This window comes from Erythrolamprus reginae, chromosome 2 (assembly GCF_031021105.1).
Source record: "Erythrolamprus reginae isolate rEryReg1 chromosome 2, rEryReg1.hap1, whole genome shotgun sequence".
Lineage (NCBI taxonomy): Eukaryota > Metazoa > Chordata > Lepidosauria > Squamata > Dipsadidae > Erythrolamprus > Erythrolamprus reginae.
The window spans coordinates 169,567,223-169,587,729 of NC_091951.1; the positions used below are offsets into that span (position 1 = coordinate 169,567,223).

A 20,507-nucleotide genomic window follows, 5' to 3' on the forward strand; every position below is an offset into this window, starting at 1 on the left:
TCTGGAGGTTTGTGATATTCTATATAACTATAGGGATTCCTCAGATTTACAATCTGTACAGCACCTTTCCCAAGGAGGGTCATTAAATGACTGGTCATAAGTCGAGGACTATTTGTAAAGAGTTATTTCTGAAAATTCTTATTTTAGACTGAAATTATTGTTAATAATTATTTTAGAATCAACATTGGGAAATATTTTGGAGGCCTATAAAACTAGATAATATGTCATACTGTATTAGCATCAGATAAGCTATTGCCTCTGTGCTGCTGGCAAATGAGTTCTCTTAATATAACAGGATAATAAATCAATAGTGCAGCATGTGTTTTTTCTCTTATTTAATTAAATGTAAGGACAGCAATATGGAAAACAGGCAATGAGAGAGGCATGTGTAAAAGGTGTGCCTTTATGTAGAAGACTAGTCTTATATCCTGCTGTAAAATGATACACTTTTATGGTCTTTTCCTTCTTGCTCTCAGAAACTACATACTATACTATCAATTGATTGATAATGAGTTATGTGGCATAATACAGAGGCATAGAATTGCTTCATGCACCTTGGGACTATTTAAAATAAGTATAGAAATGCACCAAGTTGTGTGTAGCAAAGAAAGAGCATGCTAATTTAATTACAATGGTTCTCAATTCCTTATCTGTACAATATTTTGTTTTTAAGCAGTCCTTTTATGTACACTGCAGTCAGACCAAGGAGCCCTATTGAGCTTAGGATCATACAGCCACAGTTTATCTGCCATCTTCTAGCACAGTGTTTCCCAACCTTGGCCACTTGAAGATATCTGGACTTCAACTCCCAGAATTCCCCAGCCAGCATTCGCTGGCTGGGGAATTCTGGGAGTTGAAGTCCAAATATCTTCTAGTGGCCAAGGTTGGGAAACACTATTCTAGCACCCTCATATTGCACTACCAAATTTCAGTAACAAACTGGACTAATTTCAGCAATGCAGTTTTGAGTCATTTTTATGATCTGGTGTGGTCTTAAAGTAAGAGTAGTTTGCCTTTGTAAGAACCCCTTTCTTAACTAGTATAGTATATTCCAAAGCCAAAGACTTCAGCTGTAGCTCTTTGAATGGTATCATGGGATTAGTGGATGGCCTCATGTACAGCAGTCAAATTCAAAAGATTAGGAGGCTGAAAATACATCTGGCGCCTGTAGCCCTGTTTACCTCTAACATGAATGAAAATAGACATAGAATGAAAATAGAAAATAGAATGAAAATACAAAAAGATATTGACAAAATTGAACGGGTCCAAAGACGGGCTACAAGAATGGTGGAAGGTCTTAAGCATAAAACGTATCAGGAAAGACTTCATGAACTCAATCTGTATAGTCTGGAGGACAGAAGGAAAAGGGGGGACATGATCGAAACATTTAAATATATTAAAGGGTTAAATAAGGTCCAGGAGGGAAGTGTTTTTAATAGGAAAGTGAACACAAGAACAAGGGGACACAATCTGAAGTTAGTTGGGGGAAAGATCAAAAGCAACATGAGAAAATATTATTTTACTGAAAGAGTAGTAGATCCTTGGAACAAACTTCCAGCAGATGTGGTAGATAAATCCACAGTAACTGAATTTAAACATGCCTGGGATAAACATATATCCATCCTAAGATAAAATACAGAAAATAGTATAAGGGCAGACTAGATGGACCATGAGGTCTTTTTCTGCCGTCAGACTTCTATGTTTCTATGTTTCTATATTAGAATTACATGTCAGAGACGTTTGGGTAGTATGTTAAGGACAATATATGAGGTATAAAGGGGAGGTGAAAATAATATGTGTAAAAAAAAACCCAGTTCTTGAAAATTTGAAGTGCCAAGTATCATTTGTACTAAGCTATTTTTCTTCCCAGTACGGCTATTGAGCTACACCCTGGCTGATTCATGACTTGCTAAGTTAGGAAGAAACAAGCAAGCATTCCAAGTGGAATACCTTATGCCCAGTTTTAATATTTAAAAATCTATCTCTTTCCAGTAATTATAGAAGAATTGCATTCAACCTGTTGTGAAATACAGGTGCCAGGTATTCTTGTTCTGACACACAAGTGTAGATGTGCAATATATTTTTCCAAAGTAAAATAAACTTTTTGTTGTTGTTGGGAATTTCATTAGGTCAGCCTTCACTAATCAAATGTCCTCTAGATCTTTTGGAAGACTTTTTCTATGTGGGAAATGTGAAAGTTACCATCTTAACTCAAACTGAATTCAACTCATACTGACTAAAATGATTCAAGAGGTCAGCAGTCAACATCTCTTATTAATTTTATCTTAAAATGAAAAATCTCTTCATTTCTTTAATTTCTGTAGGGCTGGATGAATGAGATATATAATTATGATCCAGAAACTTACCATGCTACGTTGACTCACTCTATTTTTGTGAGACTGGAAGGAAACATCCTGAGACTTTCAAAACCCAACAAAAATATTTCCAGAAGAGCTTTTTATAATGAAACCAAGGCAGAAGTTACCTACATTAGCCAGAAAATTTATGATCTTACAGATAGTAAGGTGAGTTCAGAATTAATAATTTCTATCTTGCATTGTTCGGATTTTTGTTCTGTTTTCATCTGAATTATTGCAGTTAATAACTGCTAGGTATTTGTGAATCTTGGAGAAATCATTTATTTTATTTTATTTATTTTATTTTATTATTTTATTTATTTGTTTGTTTGTTTGTTTGTTTATTTGATTGATTTGATTTGTATGCCGTCCCTCTCCGCAGACTTGGGGCGGCTCACAACAATAATAAAAACAATGTATCACAAATCTAATATTAAAAAGTATCTAAAAACCCCTTATTTAAAAAAGCAAGACATGCACACAATATACCATGCATAAATTATATAGGCCAGGGGGAGATGTCTCAATTCCCCCATGCCTGACGGCAGAGGTGGGTTTTAAGAAGTTTGCGAAAGGCAAGGAGGGTGGGGGCAATCCTAATTTCTGGGGGGAGTTGGTTCCAGAGGGTAGGGGCTGCCACAGAGAATGCTCTTCCCCTGGGTCCTGCCAGACGACATTGTTTCATTGATGGGATCCGGAGAAGCCCAACTCTGTGGGACTTAATTGGTCCCTGGGATTCGTGCGGCAGAAGGCGGTCCCAGAGATATTCTGGTCCGGTGCCATGAAGGGCTTTATAGGTCATAACCAACACTTTGAATTGTGACCGGAGACTGATCGGCAACCAATGCAGACTGTGGAGTGTTGGTGTGACATGGGCATACCTAGGGAAGCCCATGATTGCTCTCGCAGCTGCATTCTGCACGATGTGAAGTTTCCAAACACTTTTCAAAGGTAGCCCCATGTCTATAGCTTATAGGAATTCTCGGAATAATACCTTATTGCTACTAGTATCCCTGCCTCTTCACACTAAAGGGAATGGTGGAGAGGGGAAATCATCCTATTGAGCGAAGCGCCTCAGACAAAAACCCTTTTGTCTAATTCCCAGAATTACTGTTATGTTATGTAGCTTTGACAAGTTGTCATTTTGCCATGCTTCTAAGACCATCAAGGAATGAGCGAAGTTTCTACAAATCTGAAACCCCCTCTGGCCCTGTCTGCCATTATCTTTAACTTATTTGTATAACCAGAATAAAATGGTTTAAAATAAACGTTGAATAATTCAGTTGATTTGTAAGATTACATGCTTCACGATTGCTGATGAAATCAGAGGTAGCAATTATTCGGTACACATCAAAGGTGGAATTCAGGAGGTTCTGACCAGTTCTGGAGAACCGGTAGCGCAGAAGAATTTTTTTTAAAAAAAATTTTTTTAAGTTGGCGGCGCTCATAGACCAGCATAGACCAACCCACTTCGTTGACATCATTGTGACATCACCAGCGGGTCGCTACCAGTGCACACAAACTGGTCTGAACCGGGAGGAACCCACCCCTGCTTGATTGTTTCTTTGATTATGGCAATGTGTTGGCTTGTCTTGGTTAGCTAGGCTATGAAACCTTCGACAATACCGAGCAGAGAATTTTAACAGAGCGTGGATGTGTGATAAAGCCAATACACAGACTTAGTTAAATAAGTATTATTTACATATAAACAAAATATAAACAATCCAGAATAAGCACGAAGCAAATACAGAATAATACGGACTGAGCAATTACAAGATTAGCACAAAGCAAAATATCATATAAATAAGCACGAAGCTTATACAAGAAGATACGCACGAAGTGTAAACACAATATAGATAAAAGCACAAAGCTTATACAAGCACGAAGCTTAAACACAACTCCCCCATCTCTCAGGCAAAAGTAAAGGAAGTGACCAAGCAAAATAATGAGCTTTTATAGCTTCAATGAGGAAGTGACGAAACAGCCTTGAATATTAACTCTTCAAGTACAAGTTAACCCTTTGAGTGCACATTAACTCTTTAAGTACAAGTTTACAATATGCAGTTTACAATGGCAATCCCTAACAACCATGTACCCTGTACTAATACAATGCATTAGTATTCTGTATTCTTTTCTCTAATGAGATGAAAGGTGAAACTCTTACAACTTGATTTGCAGATTTATTTGGTTCCCAAAAGTTTGGCTCGAAAACGAATCTGGAATAAAAAGTACCCAATCTGCATTGAGCTTGGGAGACAAGACGATTTCATGGCCAAAGCCCAAATTGATAAAGAAACCTCAGAAGACAAAATCTCTGTAGAAAAGGATAACCTAAGCAGTGAAGAAATCTGGAGACCCTCTCAGGATGGATCAAAGTCTGGGACCCCGAAGAACCAAGTGCTTTATTTATTTGCAAGGACAGGTCGTGAGAAAGAAGAGTGGTTTAGGAGATTCCTCGTCGCCTATAAATTAAAATCTGAGGGGAAAAAGCCAATTGTCCTTTGGGGAAACAAGACAGGTAGGAGCCCGTTTGTTTATTCTATTGAGACTTTGTGTAGTAATGTCAAAATATCAGCTTATTAAAGGTTAATTGGGATTAATCTGGATCCCTGGTAGCTCAGTGGTTAGAATGCAGGATTGCTGGCTATCTCTGCCCACAGTCTGGAGTTCGATCCTGAAGGGGCTCAAAATTTACTCATCCTTTTGAAGTCAGTAAAATGAGGTCCTAGATTGTTAGGGCAATATTTGTAAACTACTCAGAGAGTGCTGTAAAGCGCCCTGTGGTGGTATACAAATCTTAAGTGCTATTGCATTATTAAGAAAGAACTCTGCTAGTCCGTGAGTTAATCAAGGAACGCTAAATGTCTTCTAAAGACATTAAATTTTAACAAAAGTGCATTCTAATGACATGCCTTATATAAGTGGTTGATTTGAGTAAACATGGAATTAATCTGTCTTTGATTTTTTTTCTTGCAAAACAATAATAATGATATGAGATTCCAGTATATTTCCGGAAATAATACACTACACATACCCTCTTTTTAATAATACTTATTGAACATTCTTTTTTAGGATTGTAGCTCATCAAATAAATTTGAAACTACCTCTTTAAAGTTAGTAGGGCCTGGAAATTTGGCCATAATTGAACCTTTGAGCAATTAATAGAACAATAATTACAGAAGATGTTTAGGGTAGTAATATCTCAGTTTTTATTCTTTTTAAAACAACTGAAATGTATTTCATTAAACACAATGCAGATCGTTCAAACACAATTTACAAAGCTTTTGCCTTTATCCCAAATCAACCTTCAAGTCATCTGTGTGCAAAATATTTGCACTGTTTATATGTAAACGTTTGGCCAAGCTTATGGCAAGATTCCCAAAAGCTGAAGTGTAGTTCAGAAATATTTCCTTTTAACTATTGTTGGGTGAACCGAACTTGCATAGTTCGGGTCTGTGCTGAACTTTTCAGAAGTCCGTGTTCAGGTTTTGCGTTCGATCGAACACCATGATACTATTGCAGCTGGGGGGGGGGGTTGAGACGCTCTGCACATGCCAGATATTCAGGAAACCGGCTGGCAGCTTCAAGCGGGAGGTGGAAGGGAGAGATGGGGAGGGCTCCGCCCCTGAAGAGCTTTAAAAGGGCAGAGGGAATCTGGACCTTTGGAGCACAAATAGGGAGGGGAGGTGTGGATTTCCCACAGACCGGGGGGGGGGGTTGTGCAAGCAAAAGGACGCGGGGAATCCCATTTCCCATTTGTAAGAGCCACGCCTAACCCTGGAGCCCGCTTAGGAGCCTCTCGCTTCTCCCACCGTGGCTCTCCTGCCGGCTGCAAAGATAAGACTTTCTCCCCGCTGAGCTCCTGGGGATTGGAGCCTGACCTCCCCCCCCAGCGCTTTGCCTCACACCGGGCCAGAGGGATGGAGAGGCAGGTTCTGCCGGCCGGTTATTCAGAATCCCGTCCGGAAGCTTCAAGTGGGTGGTGGGCGGGAGGTTGGGCAGGATGGATGATTCCAGACCCAGAGCCTGACCTTCCCCCAGCGCTTCACCTCCCGCCGGGCCAGGGGTGTTAGGGTTCGGGTTTGGGTTCAGGGGCCCGAACCCAAACTCCGACGTCAAGTTCAGCCAAATCCGCCGAACTCGAACTTCAACGGGTTTGCCCAACACTACTGTTAACCCAATTTATGAAAAACCCTTTCATAGAAGTGAAAATGGTCATTGAAAGTGTTTCCACCTACTCAATCTTGTAAAACTTTTAAATTGAGGCTGGTGAGTGTGTTTTTATTTGCTGATATTCATGATTCTTGGATTTTTAGCTTTGCTTATATTCAGGTTCTTTTCTAGTCTACAATTGTTCAGCATATCAGATTTGGTGCAGAGTTTTACATCCTTAGCTGTCTTCTTTCCTCTAAAATTCTCTCTGTTCTATTTATTGTGATTTATTTTCAGACAGTTTCTTGTAGACCTTGCTAAAACCTTTTTTAAATTAAGTATTGGGTGTCTTTATATATGACACTGAAAAAGATGTATGACCCGATAGTTTACTTACCATTTGCCATAGAATGGCAGGGGGCAGGGGAAGTAACTGGCTTTCCAGAGGTTATTGAACTACAATGCAATACCTAGCATGCTTCACTATTGTCCACATTGGCTGTGGCTCTGGGAATTCAACAACAACTAAAAGCTACAAAATGGTATCTCCTGTGGTTTACGTTAAAGTCAAAACTATTATACAGTATAACCTTGAATAGATTGTATGGATTAGTAATGTGTCTACTTCCATAATGAATAGATTAAATCACGGTGTATGTTTACCACCCTGTCATATTGACAACCTTGTAATTTGCTGCAGTATTGGCATCATAATCTTCTGTTTTTCATTCTTTTGTTCCATATTTGATTATGTATTGATGCTTTTACCCATTGTTTTTTTCCTATTATTGTATTCAGGCTTGTTGCCAGGACATAGTCGATCCAATAGCCAGTCTGGGATTCTCACGCACAGCCGCAACAGCAGTAAAGGAAGTGTAGAAGAAATCCTTCCTCAGCCAAAGCTAAAGGACCTGGGTACCAACATCAGGCAGAAAATACTTTTAGACTATAATGTGTACATGGCAAGGTGCATTCCGCCAGAACACCCAAGCCCTTTGGTTAGCCCCGTCGACAGTGCTGACAGCAGCCCCACAACCGTGAAAAGGGTGAAGTATATTCTTTAAATATTCTTGATTGAGGTGTTACTTTGTAGTGTCTGCTAAGATGAAGTGGGCAGGGGCTGTTTTTTTGTTCCCAAAGAAGTGTGGGGCTAATAACATTTCTACGGTATGCTCACTGTCTCAACATTCAATGTTATTTTGTGGCAGCTTAAAAGATCTCTGCAACAATAGATATTTCATTTAGTTCTTACACTTCTGGGACTACCCAGCAGTAGAACTATTTTAGAATAAAAGAATAGAATTTTTATTGGCCAAGTGTGATTGGACACACAAGGAATTTGTCTTGGTGCATATGCTCTCAGCGTACATAAAATAAAATATACATTTGTCAAGAATCATGTGGTACGACACTTAACGATTGTCATAGGGGTCAAATAAGCAATGAAGAAGCAATATTAATAAAAAAATCTTAGGATATAAGCAACAAGTTACAGTCATACAGTCAACATGGGAGGAAATGGGTGAAAGGAATGATGAGAAAAACTAGTAGAATAGAAGTGCAGATTTAGTAGAAAGTCTGACAGTGTTGAGGGAATTATTTGTTTAGTAGAGTGACGGCGTTCGGAAAAAAACTATTCTTGTGTCTAGTTGTCTTGGTGTGCAGTGCTCTGTAGTGACGTTTTGACGTTAGACAGCAAAATTAAAAATATTGCCACAATTGCTCTTTTTAATAGAAACAGAATTATAACAATTGGGACTTAAACTATACTGCTCAAAAAAATAAAATAAAAGGAACACTCAAAGAACACATCCGAGATCTGAATGAATGGAATATTCTCATTGAATACTTTGTTCTGTACAAAGTTGAATGTGCACAACAGCATGTGAAATTGATTGTCAATCAGTGTTGCTTCCTAAGTGGACCATTTGATTTCACAGAAGTTTGATTTACTTGGAGTATTATTGTCTTGTTTAAGTTCCCTTTATTTTTTTAAGCAGTGTATTATAAAAAGATGTGTACTCAAGTATTTATTCAAAACACAAGTTATTTTAGGCTGATTAAGAGAAATGTGTTCTAAATTCATAGGAAGAAATCATTTCAGGTTTTTTGGTCATGATACTTCAGTAGGTAGTTGTTGTGAGGCTAATAGGAGGAAGCATTACATACACTGTCTTAAGTTGTACAAGATAATGATCTGGTATAATCAGATCAGTAAATGATAATAAAGACATGTTCTCTCTCCTTCCAGAGTGTAGGAGGTGGAATAATGGATTTCAATTACAGGAAAGCAGCTATTATATTGGGAAATCTTGTTCTGTCAATAAGAGCAGCTTGACAGTGGAACTAATTGCCCCCCAAAACTGTAGTTCCCTTTTGCTGAATATGTTCAAGCAGAGGGTAGAATAATCTTTTTTGTGAAAATGTTTGCTTTGAATTTGTGTACTGAGCGGCCATTAGATTTACCCCATCCAAATTAAATTCTATGAAGATCATCCTTTGCATACTCTGTATACAGTGTCTTGTATTTTACTCAGGACTGTCTTGAATACAGTATATGACCCTTTTCTGCTTATGTTTAACCACCATTGAAGCTTGCATATTGAGTGAGTGACATAAGCCCTTGAGCAATGAGGTAAAGGGAACACCAGCTCAATCTCGGCCCTGTCTCATTTTTCCAGCACAATGGAAATGCAGAACAGCTTACTTCAGCAAATTAATGACTTTTTAAAAGAAATTAACAACAGCCTTTCCCCCTGCCTGGAAGCTTCAATTGATGCACACATTTAAAACCAGGGTGTGCAGTTTTAAAACACTAATGCAAGTCCTTCTATCAACCAGTTAAATAACCAAAGTTGATATATACTTCTTGGAAGATATTGTGGATGCAAACATTTTTCTGTTAACTATTCTGGTACTGGAAATAAGAATAGAATAGAATAGAATAGAATTCTTTATTGGCCAAGTGTGATTGGACACACAAGGAATTTGTCTTGGAGCATATTTATTTATTTATTTATTTATTGGATTTGTATGCCGCCCCTCTCCAGAGACTCGGGGCGGCTAACAGCGACAATAAAACAGTGTACAATAGTAATTTGGTATTGATGATTAAAAATCAATTAATATAAAAACCAAACATACATACATACATACCATGCATAGAATTGTAAAGGCCTAGGGGGAAAGAGGATCTCAATTCCCCCATGCCTGGCGGCAGAGGTGGGTTTTAAGTTGTTTACGAAAGGCAAGGAGGGTGGGGGCAGTTCTAATCTCTGGGTGGAGTTGGTTCCAGAGGGCTCTCAGTGTACATAAAAGAAAAGATAAGTTCATCAGGAATCATAAGGTACAACATTTAATGATAGTCCAGGTACAAATAAGCAATCAAATCATATTAGGATCCAGATATAAATCATAAGGATACAAACAACAAAGTTACAGACATACAGTCATTAGTGGGAGGAGATGGATGATGAGAACGAGATGATTAATAGTAGTGCAGACTTAGTAAATAGTTTGACATTGTTGAGGGAATTATTTATATCTAGTTGTTCTAGTGTGCAGTTCTCTATAGCATCGTTTTGAGTTGAAACAGTTTATTATTAACAGTATTTTAGCCATGTTATCAAGATTGGCAGAGAGACTGGTGTTAAGGCAGCACATATAGATGCTATCTTGCCTTCCTACTAACATCCTACATGGCACACTTTCCCTTATTGTTATAGCAGTTCCTGCCTGCAGTCATTCCTATGGTTGTTTTGCCTCCACCCTGAATTAATAGCCACCTTTTCTAGGTGTGAAACACAAACTGTCTTATTCAGGCAGCTGTACATAATCCAGCTCTGATCCTGAGAATATAATGCTCGGTGGGGTGATGGTGTCAGTCATAGAATCACACAATCAACAAGAATTGCACCTGCATTTGATTAATAGTTGTACTTAAATTTAAATTTACCTCCATATTTAATCTCTCACAAACTTCCCCAAACAATAACCACAACTGGCCCTATTTGTTATCAGGAGGCAACACTGAGAGGTCTATTCTTTATACCGCAATCTAGATAAACAATCTTAAATATCTAGGCATAAATTTGTATTAATTCAATACAAATTTATTAGTTGGATCTCTGAATTGTTTCTATCCCCTCTTTGTTGGATACAGGTCAGTCACAATTGATTTAACTGTTGAAGCTTTTGCCTGTTCCTTTCAAACCAACCCCTTCAGGCAATCATATGTCCTTTCTAAGTGATGGATGGCTTTGATTTACAACTATATACCTTTACAATGGCAACTTCCTCAAAGAGTTAGATAGGGAATGCCTTTATGCTCCCCCTGAGAGGCAATGAGGGTCATCTGGTTAAAATAACAAAAAAAAGGCAATTATTATGGTACAGTATTTGTGTTATTGCTGAGCTAAGTGGCACAGCAATATAAAATGCTCTTGTTATCAGATAGGAGAAGAGCCAAAATGCCTTGGGCAACCCCATCCAATTTCTTTGTAAATTATTTACAATTTACAGTTGTCAAATATTCCTGTGAGGAGACAGAACTGTGTTTATGCCCTTTCCATTCTTTGCAAATTGAAGAATTTCTCTGATCAGCATCAGTGCTAGCTTCAGCTAGTTGAGAGCCCAATGGGTGCTGTAATTTTGCTATTTTAATAACACCCATTTTGGATTTCTTCAGTAATTTGACTTACCTTTTAAGGTGGTGAGTTTTTGCCACTACCAATGTGGCCTATTGATAGTAACCACAGCCCAATGCCATGTTCCAAACATAGTTGTCCCATTGGTAAGACCCAAGGCTGCCAAGGCATCTTGAACTGTATTTTTGTTGATAAGGTGCAATTGGAAACTGGCCTTCATTTTATCAGCAATTGGGAAGTTAGAGATAATGGGGAACGCATAGGTCTTCCCCCTAACTTTCACATAGCCTGGCCATGGTCTTCTTCCATTTTATTTTTATTTATTTATTTATTCATTTGTCTAATACACAAATACATAGGAAGAAAAATAGACATGTAGTAATATATATAAGGGTAAAAGTGAAGTTAGAGGGGAAGATATATGAAAGAAAGAGAATATATATGATAAGTGAGAGAAAGGAAAGGCAATTGGACAGGGGACGAAAGGCACACCAGTGCACTTATGTACGCCCCTTAGTTAGTTTGTTAGCTACAGACTACATTTTGCGAAAGTGTCCTCTCAATCCCGCCATATGGCATATTGCTGTCACCCAAAAGTTTTAGGAAATCTGTTAGAAGCTTCAAATCAAGATGAATAGAAACACAGTGGAATCACTGAGAAAATTCACTTCCAATCTGTGCCAAGATTAAGAAGGCACAATGTTCCTTATTGAAAACTACAGTGATCATTGAACATACCAGAAACTATTGTCAGATCCTGTCAAAGGAATGTCCCAAAGGAAGAAGCTTTGAAACTGGACACGAAAGTGCATAAGATCAAAACATTTTTCCAGCATCTGATTGCTGTGGCATAGAAATGTTTATGATGGGGAAGAATGCTAGCTTTTAATGAAACACAGCTGGTGCTACTGGTCTCTGACTGCCAAAGGCAGCAGCTCTCTCCTGAAGAGCTTGGATGATTGATTTTAGATTGGTGTCAAACTTTTCATGGGCTGAACTGAGGCAAGGCTCTGCTTGGTTTCTGTTTCTGTTTCCAGCCCATTTAGCTTCCAGTCTTATTCCTTCCACTCTGATGATTTACATATTGAAGCATCTGCTGACTACCTTGGACAATATATTAGACTCATTCATGTGAAATATTTTTAACTTGAGTTGGCCTTCTCCGGGTCCCGTCGACTAAACAATGTCGTCTGGCGGGACCCAGGGGAAGAGCCTTCTCTGTGGTGGCCCCAACCCTCTGGAACCAACTCCCCCCGGATATCAGAGTTGCCCACACCCTCCTTGCCTTTCATAAGCTCCTCAAAACCCACCTCTGTCGTCAGGCATGGGGGAATTGAAATTTTCCCTTCCCCCTAGGCTTATAGAATTTGTACATGGTATGTTTGTATGTATGATTGGTTCTTTAAATTGGGGTTTTTAAAATTATTTTTAATATTAGGTTTGTTTACATTGTCTTTTTATTGTTGTTAGCCGCCCCGAGTCTGCGGAGAGGGGCGGCATACAAATCTGATTAATAAATAATAAATAATAAACTTGTTGTTAAGTACAAACACACACACACCCCACACACAATTATTTCATTAAACTTGTTAAAATCAACTGTTCACTTTATATATTCAGTAGTAGCATTGTGAAACTTATTAAAAGTGAGTTTTTAAAAAAAAATCTCTTGCCAGTTGCTAACCACCTCCCATGAAGATGAAGAACAGGAAGCCTGGATCAATGCTCTGCTGGGAAGAATCTTTTGGGATTTCTTGGGAGAGAAATATTGGTCTGACTTGGTGTCAAAGAAAATACAGATGAAGCTCAGCAAAATAAAGGTAGGAATATTTTCCTAAGTTTCTACCATCTGTTTGGGTAGCCCATTCTTGAAGGGAACTGGTATAGAGTTTCAGTCTGCTGGCAGTGTAGGATTCTATCAAGCAACCTGTCAGGGGCTACACCGGTCTGTTTTTTCTTGAACCATAAAATTGCTTGGCAGGTTTATCATAACTATGAGCCAGTCTTGGTGGTTTCTGGACATTTTTGGAAGATTAAATGCATTCTAGAGGTTTTCTACTTTTGTCTTTCTAATTTCTGAGGGAGCATCACTTTATTTTTATTTGAACTGTTTTTAATTCCACTTGCTAGCTGAAGTAAACTCCTAGAATAGGTTACAAAAATTAGTAATAGCAGTCCTTGCCCTGGACAGATATCCTAAAAGATATGTCATAAAAGGATTGGGAGGGGAAATAAGATGGAATGTCAAGAACAGAAACATTTTGAAAGAAAAGGTGGTAACCTTTGCAGTTCTAATGCCATAGGCCTGCTCCCTTTTCTGCCTTGACTCAAAAATACTAAATGAACTTTCACAGAGATGATCTCCCAGAACATCAATACTTACCCTTCTTTAAAGGTAAAGGTTCCTCCGCACATACATACCGTGTTTCCCCCGAAAATAAGACACTGTCGTATATTAATTTTTGCTCCAAAAGTTGTGCTACATTTTATTTTCGGGGGGGGGGGGGGTGCCTTATATTTCTCAAATAAGACAAATTCACAGGCAGAAAAGCTGACACCCCCAAAGAAAGTGTACCGTACGGTACACTGATTACGGTATGGTACCTGTCAGTATGGCACCCACACACACAAACGACGGCACTTATATGGTACAACAGTATACTCCCGCTATTGCAGCTTCCAGCCACCAGAGGAACTACAGTCTATGCACTGTAGTGGAGACTGTAATGGCGGTGAGACAGCAGCAGACTGTGTCTGCTGTACTGGACGGTACAAAGCGATGGAAGGGGCCAGCAGGGGACGCCACATTATTACGGTACCGCTATGAACAGCTTTGAATGGTACCGTATGTTTTTCTACCGTACCGTATGTAAACTTGACTAGGCCTTATTTTTGGGGTGTGCCTTATATTAGCAAATTCTGCAAAACCTCTGACATGCCTTACTTTCGGGGTACGTCTTATTTTCGGGGAAACAGGGTACTAGTCATTTCCGGCTCTAGGGGGCAGAGCTCATCTCCATTTCTGTGCTGAAGAGCCAGCGCTGTCTGAAGATGACTCCGTGGTCATGTGACTGGCATGACTGAACATCAAAGGTGTGCAGAACACTGTTACTTTCCCCCCAAGTGGTCCTTATTTTTCTACTTGTATTTTTACATTGGCTTTCGAACTGCTGGTTTGGCAGAAGCTGGGACAAGTAATGTTATGAGATGCTAGGGATTCGAACCACTGAACTGCTAACCTTCTGATTGACAAGCTCACTGTCTTAGCCTCTGAACCACTGCGTCCATTTTCCCCCTTTAAGAACCCCCAAAATAAGTTGTATTTAATAATATAAACACAGTTTTGTCCTTTTTAGATTATTAACAATAATTCTTCCAGCAACCATTTACCTGTTGTGTACAACTCAATGCTTGTGCGTTGGCTTCAGTCAGGTCCATCAGTCTTCCACAGTCTGCCTGTCATTTCAGGAGTTGGTTTCTGTTCAGGATTTTCATATCGAGGCTGATGCCATATCTGAAACCCGGCTGGGCATATTTCTGAGAGAGGAACTCCTCCCTCTGGGCCCAGCCAGGTTTCAGTCACACATGCCAGATCGGCCTCCTCATCCAGGATCAGATCCCGGATGAGCAGAGCTTTATTTACAACCGATCTGGCATTGAGCAGCAGCAACTTGAGCCCAGGGCCCGGATTGCACTCATCACCAGGACCCTGGGTTGAGCTCACGGGGCCGGAACAAGGGATCGCTTTTAGGCAGCAATCTCTTTTTCCTCCAGAACGGCTCACCCCGTGGCTCCCACCATATCTACCTCTCCCCAGCACGACCGGAATGTTCTGGCCCTCTGTCACCCCGGAGATAGATATCCCCATCCCTCCTGTCTCTCTACCGCCAGGTAGGCTAAATTCCACATTCATACTATGTCTATTATTCCCGTACATATCATCCTACCCAGCCCACTCATTCATATCATAAGAATTACACCACCCACTCCAATCATCCATCATTAAAAAAAACCCCTATAAATTAGTTAAAAGTTAGTTATAGAAAAATTAATAACAACCCTTAATATTTAGTACTAGCAATATCAAAAACCTTCAATTCCTTAAAATAGAGTAAATATAAGATGTAAATATTAAATATAAATATGATAATAAACTATAAAATACAAGAAATACAAAAATATAGCTACCGTGTTTCCCCGAAAGTAAGACAGTGTCTTACTTTCTTTTTATCCCCAAAAGCCCCACTATGTCTTACTTTCGGGGTATGTCTTATATTGGAAAACTCCCCACTGGCGACCTCCCTACCTCCCTTTTATTTTAAACATGTTTCTGACCTGCGGGATGGCTCCAGCTGCGGCTTCTGCTGCCACTTCCATGGATTACAATGGAGATTTCCAAGCTGGTTATCAGGAAATCGACGGCATCAATTTGGGTTACTTGCAGATTAACGGCACGAAGATTAGCAGCGCGCAGATTATCGGCGCGCAGCTAGATGAGAGGGAGGTGGCAATACCCGTGTTTCCCCGAAAGTAAGACATATGTCTTACTTTCGGGGTGCGGCTTATATTAGCCGACCCCCCTTAAACCCCCGATATGTCTTACAATCGGGGGTGTCTTACTATCGGGGAAACAGGGTATGATTGAATACATTATGTTAACAAGCTAATTAATAAGTCCAGTTCAATTTGGGTCAGCCCAGTAGCAATGTCCATAAGAACAACTAGATCACCAGTTCACATGCAAGGGGACAATAGATTCTTCCGGGGGTGTAAGGAAGAGAGAGTCCACCCTTATAGGAGTCCATGGGGGGGGGGGGTCATGGATGATATGAATAAGTTCTAATGAGGCATGGGTAAGACTCTCTATCTCATATGATTGAATTATTGATCCACGCCAAGCATTAATCTTCAGGACTATCAGCGTTATCAGAGAGCCAAAGGCAGAGATTCTGAGAGGTGTTATTTGTGCCCCCAGTCTGCAGACTTTTGAATAATAAACGACCCAAGCACTGTTTTTGTTTCTCTGTTCCTCTAAATGAGTTTTAAATGAAAATGTACGACCCAAGGTGGTGCTGAGATTCAGCTGTGTCCCATTCAGTTAATTCCTCTACGTGCCTCGATTGCACAAATGAAACAAGCGGACCAACTTCCAAATTAGCTGGCAGCATAAATGATCAGTTTTCCTAGTGCTGTTCTGCAGGAGTGATTGTATATTAGCATGAAAACAAATTTCCCATTTGAATATTTTAGTAGAGATAGCCAATTTGGCGTCTTAAAAAAAACAAAACACAACTGCAACCAGCGTGGGTACTGGCTGATGCATCTGTGAATTAAAGCTTACAATTTTGGATACACAAGCTTGCCTCTCAAGCTCAGCCAAAGCTTTTATTGTTCTTTCCACTAAAGGCTAGGAACATTTTGTTCAAATGTTCATGAAATAATGGTGTTCTGATATTGGAAATCTGTGTGGAGTTCACTAGGTCGTTTGAATTAATTATTGACACACCCTCTCTCTTATTCATGTCATCTTGGTAATTATCTTGTTGCTATACTCAGTGTTGCTACAGTAGTGATCCATTAGGAGCTAGGAAGACGGAGGGCCTATTTAAAGCCTGAGCACCAGAAGAGCTAGGGAAGTGCTGCCGGAATAGTGAAGAGAAAAACAATAAGGACAAGAAGTAGAATTCCCCCAGCTCAATCAGGACAGATATCCCTGCATTTCTTAAGAACAGCTTTCCACAGTCTGATGCCCTCCATATGCACTGAGACAACATCAGTGTACTATGCAATTAATCTATTAAAATGTACTCTCCCTTCCCCCTCTCTGCCACAAGCTCTGTTGGCGGATCCTTAATTTTTTTCTTAGTGCATCTTGGGTTTATGGACACATTTGGGATTATGAGATGTTTCTTAAATTGGGGTTTTTATATTACTTTTAATATTAGATTTGTTCATATTGTCTTTTTACTGTTGTTAGCCACCCCAAGTCTACGGAGAGGGGCAGCATACAAATCAAATGAATGAATGAATGAATGAATGAATGAATGAATGAATGAATGAATAAATAAATAAATAAATAAATAAATAAATACAGTATGTTTGTCGGGCACAAGCAATCTGAGCCACTCGTGAACAGGGTCAGCTAGATATTTTATTGTTGATTATATTAGGAGAATTTCTTCAGTGCCTGTCTCCCTTGGGAAATAGGTACATACCTAAAGAAATACTCTCGAAAATGTCCAGAGATACTTTACCAGAACTACGTCGCCTTAAACACGACCTAAGCATAGCCCGTAAAATCATCTGCTATAACGTCCTTCCTGTCAATGACTACTTCAGCTTCAACCACAACAATACACGAGCACACAACAGGTACAAACTTAAAGTAAACCGCTCTAAACTCGACTGCAGGAAATACGACTTTAGTAATCGAGTGGTCGAAGCATGGAGCTCACTACCTGACTCTGTAGTGTCATCACCTACCCCCAAAACTTTACCCTTAGACTATCCACTGTTGACTTCTTCCGATTCCTAAGAGGTCAGTAAGGCCATTCCCTACCCCCCAAAACTCTATCCTTAGACTATCCACTGTTGACCTCTCCTGATTCCTAAGAGGTCAGTAAGGTCATCCCCTAACCCCCAAAACTTAACCCTTAGACTATCCACTGTTGACCTCTCCCGATTCCTAAGAGGTCAGTAAGGTCATCCCCTAACCCCCAAAACTTTACCCTTAGACTATCCACTGTTGACCTCTCCCGATTCCTAAAAGGTCAGTAAGGTCATCCCCTAACCCTCAAAACTTTACCCTTAGACTATCCACTGTTGACCTCTCCCGATTCCTATAAGGTCAATAAGGTCATCCCCTAACCCCCAAAACTTTACCCTTAGACTATCCACTGTTGACCTCTCCCGATTCCTAAGAGGTCAGTAAGGTCATCCCCTAACCCCCAAAACTTAACCCTTAGACTATCCACTGTTGACCTCTCCCGATTCCTAAGAGGTCAGTAAGGTCATCCCCTAACCCTCAAAACTTTACCCTTAGACTATCCACTGTTGACCTCTCCCGATTCCTAAGAGGTCAGTAAGGTCATCCCCTAACCCTCAAAACTTTACCCTTAGACTATCCACTGTTGACCTCTCCCGATTCCTAAGAGGTCAGTAAGGTCATCCCCTAACCCTCAAAACTTTACCCTTAGACTATCCACTGTTGACCTCTCCCGATTCCTATAAGGTCAATAAGGTCATCCCCTAACCCCCAAAACTTTACCCTTAGACTATCCACTGTTGACCTCTCCCGATTCCTAAGAGGTCAGTAAGGGGTGTGCATAAGTGCACCAGAATGCCTTCTGTCCCCTGTCCTAATGTTTCTCTTTTCTAATAGCATGTATATAAATGTTATTATATCTTTGTATACCACCAATGCATTCTTGACAAAACAAATAAATAAAATAAAATACGGTAAATAAATAAAGGTTTTACCTCAGACTATTCTCTCCTGAACCAACTCTAAATTGGAATGTCCCTTTACTCTCTCTAGAGGAGGTACCTTACCCTCCAGTTGGTAATTCCACCACATTGTTGAAGATTTTTAAATGGATGCCAAGGCACTGTTTTTTACAAGTTTGATGTAACCGTTTGTGTGTTGCCCCACTTCCTCTTTAGTTTGTTTTTAATAGAAATAAGTACTGTATCTTCTAGATCAGGGGTCCGCAAACTTTTTACACAGGGGGCCAATTCACTGTCCCTCGGACTGTTGGAGGGCCGGACTATAAAAAAACCTATGAACAGATTCCTATGCACACTGCACATACCTTATTTCTTTCTCTCTCACTCACTCTCTTTCTCTCTCTCTCTGTCTCTCTCTGTCTTGCTTTATCTCTCTCTCTCTTTTGCTTTCTTTCTCTCTCTCTCTCTCTCATGCTCTCTCTCTTTCTTTCTGTCTGTCTGTTGCTCTCTCTGTCTCTTCCTCACTCTCTCTCTTGCTATCTCTCTTCCTCCCTCCCTTTCTCTTTCCCTTGCTTTTCCCCTTCAATTTCCTTTTTCTTTCTTTCTTTCCACTTCTCTCTCTCTCTTTTCCCTCTTTCACCCTCCCTCTTCTCTCCCCGCGGAGGACTCACCTGACAAGCCTCCACCCTCCGACCTCGGACTCCCATTCAATCCCCATTCAGAAAACGGGAGCTAGCAACTCAAAGAGGAGGAGGAGGCAGGTGTGTGCGTGTATGTGTGTGTGTTGTGCCCAGGTCGGCTTTCGGCAAGCCTTACTTTACCTCGGGTGAGATGAGATTGAGGGGGACGTTCTCACTGCTTTTCCAGTGCGGCCTTGGAAAAGACCCGCGGGCCAGATAAATGGCCTCAGCGGGCTGCATGTGGCCCCCGGGCCGTAGTTTGGGGACCGCTGTTCTAGATGGATTTTGTTGAAACAGAAAACAGGTGGGTCCATGCCTTGTGCACAGATTCTAATAGTGATTTATATGCCATTCCTTTAGGGGAGAGAGAAAAATTTCTCTACTTTCTTTGCAGAGCCAGTTCTAGGTTTCTTATCTGACATTGAGCTGTTGGTCACCACATACCTCCAGTGCTTGAAAAAGCAGCAACGTGTGTGCTGCCCTCATAACTGAGCTGCAGTTTTCCTTAGTAACAAAACTTGCAAGGCCTACCTAGTGGCTTCATTGCAGGTTGTCCTTCACTTGCATTTAGCCACCAATGGTACTGAAAAATATGACTGGTCTTCGCCTTTATTGCAGAATCCCAAAAGTCACATGATTAAAATTCTGGTGCTTGCCAAGTGTTTCCCTGAAAATAAGACCCTGTCAGGCATGGGGGAACTGAGATATTCTTTCCCCCTAGGCCTTACAATTTATGCATGGTATGTTTGTATGTATGTTTGGTTTTTTTATAATAAGGGTTTTTTTAGTTGTTTAGTATTGGATTGTTACATGCTGTTTTTTATCACTGTTGTTAGCTGCCCTGAGTCTGCGGAGAGGGGTGGCATACAAATCCAATTAAATAATAATAATAATAATAATAATAATAATAATAATAATAATAATAATAATAATATTTTTTTTTTGGAACCCCGAAATAAGTGCTCGGCCTTATTGCCATGCACTCAAAAGTCTGGTTGGGCTTATTATCAGGGAGAAGTCTTATTTTGGGGGAAACAGGGTATTTACAATGGTTTTAGCATCCTGGGGTCATGTGATTGCCATTTGCAATGTTCCCATTAGCCTCCCATCCAGCAGAATCAACGGGGAAAGCCAAATTTGCTTTAACAACTGCTGTGATTCCCTTTAAAAAAAAAAAAAAAAAAAGGCATAAGATTAGCTATGACTTACTTAGCTGTGGTTACGGA

At 40.0% G+C, this 20,507-nt stretch overlaps 1 protein-coding gene across 6 annotated transcripts in view; it reads left to right on the top strand.

Annotated features, from left to right (window-relative positions):
• The window catches only part of TEX2 (testis expressed 2), a 149,970-nt gene that overhangs the window by 95,912 nt on the left and 33,551 nt on the right, over positions 1-20,507 (top strand). For all 6 annotated transcript variants that reach the window (XM_070740364.1, XM_070740362.1, XM_070740360.1 and 3 more), the window contains exons 3-6: positions 2,325-2,525; positions 4,536-4,875; positions 7,308-7,555; positions 12,832-12,975. In XM_070740364.1, coding sequence (XP_070596465.1) covers positions 2,325-2,525; positions 4,536-4,875; positions 7,308-7,555; positions 12,832-12,975 — 933 coding nt within the window. The remainder of the gene's footprint in view (positions 1-2,324; positions 2,526-4,535; positions 4,876-7,307; positions 7,556-12,831; positions 12,976-20,507) is intronic.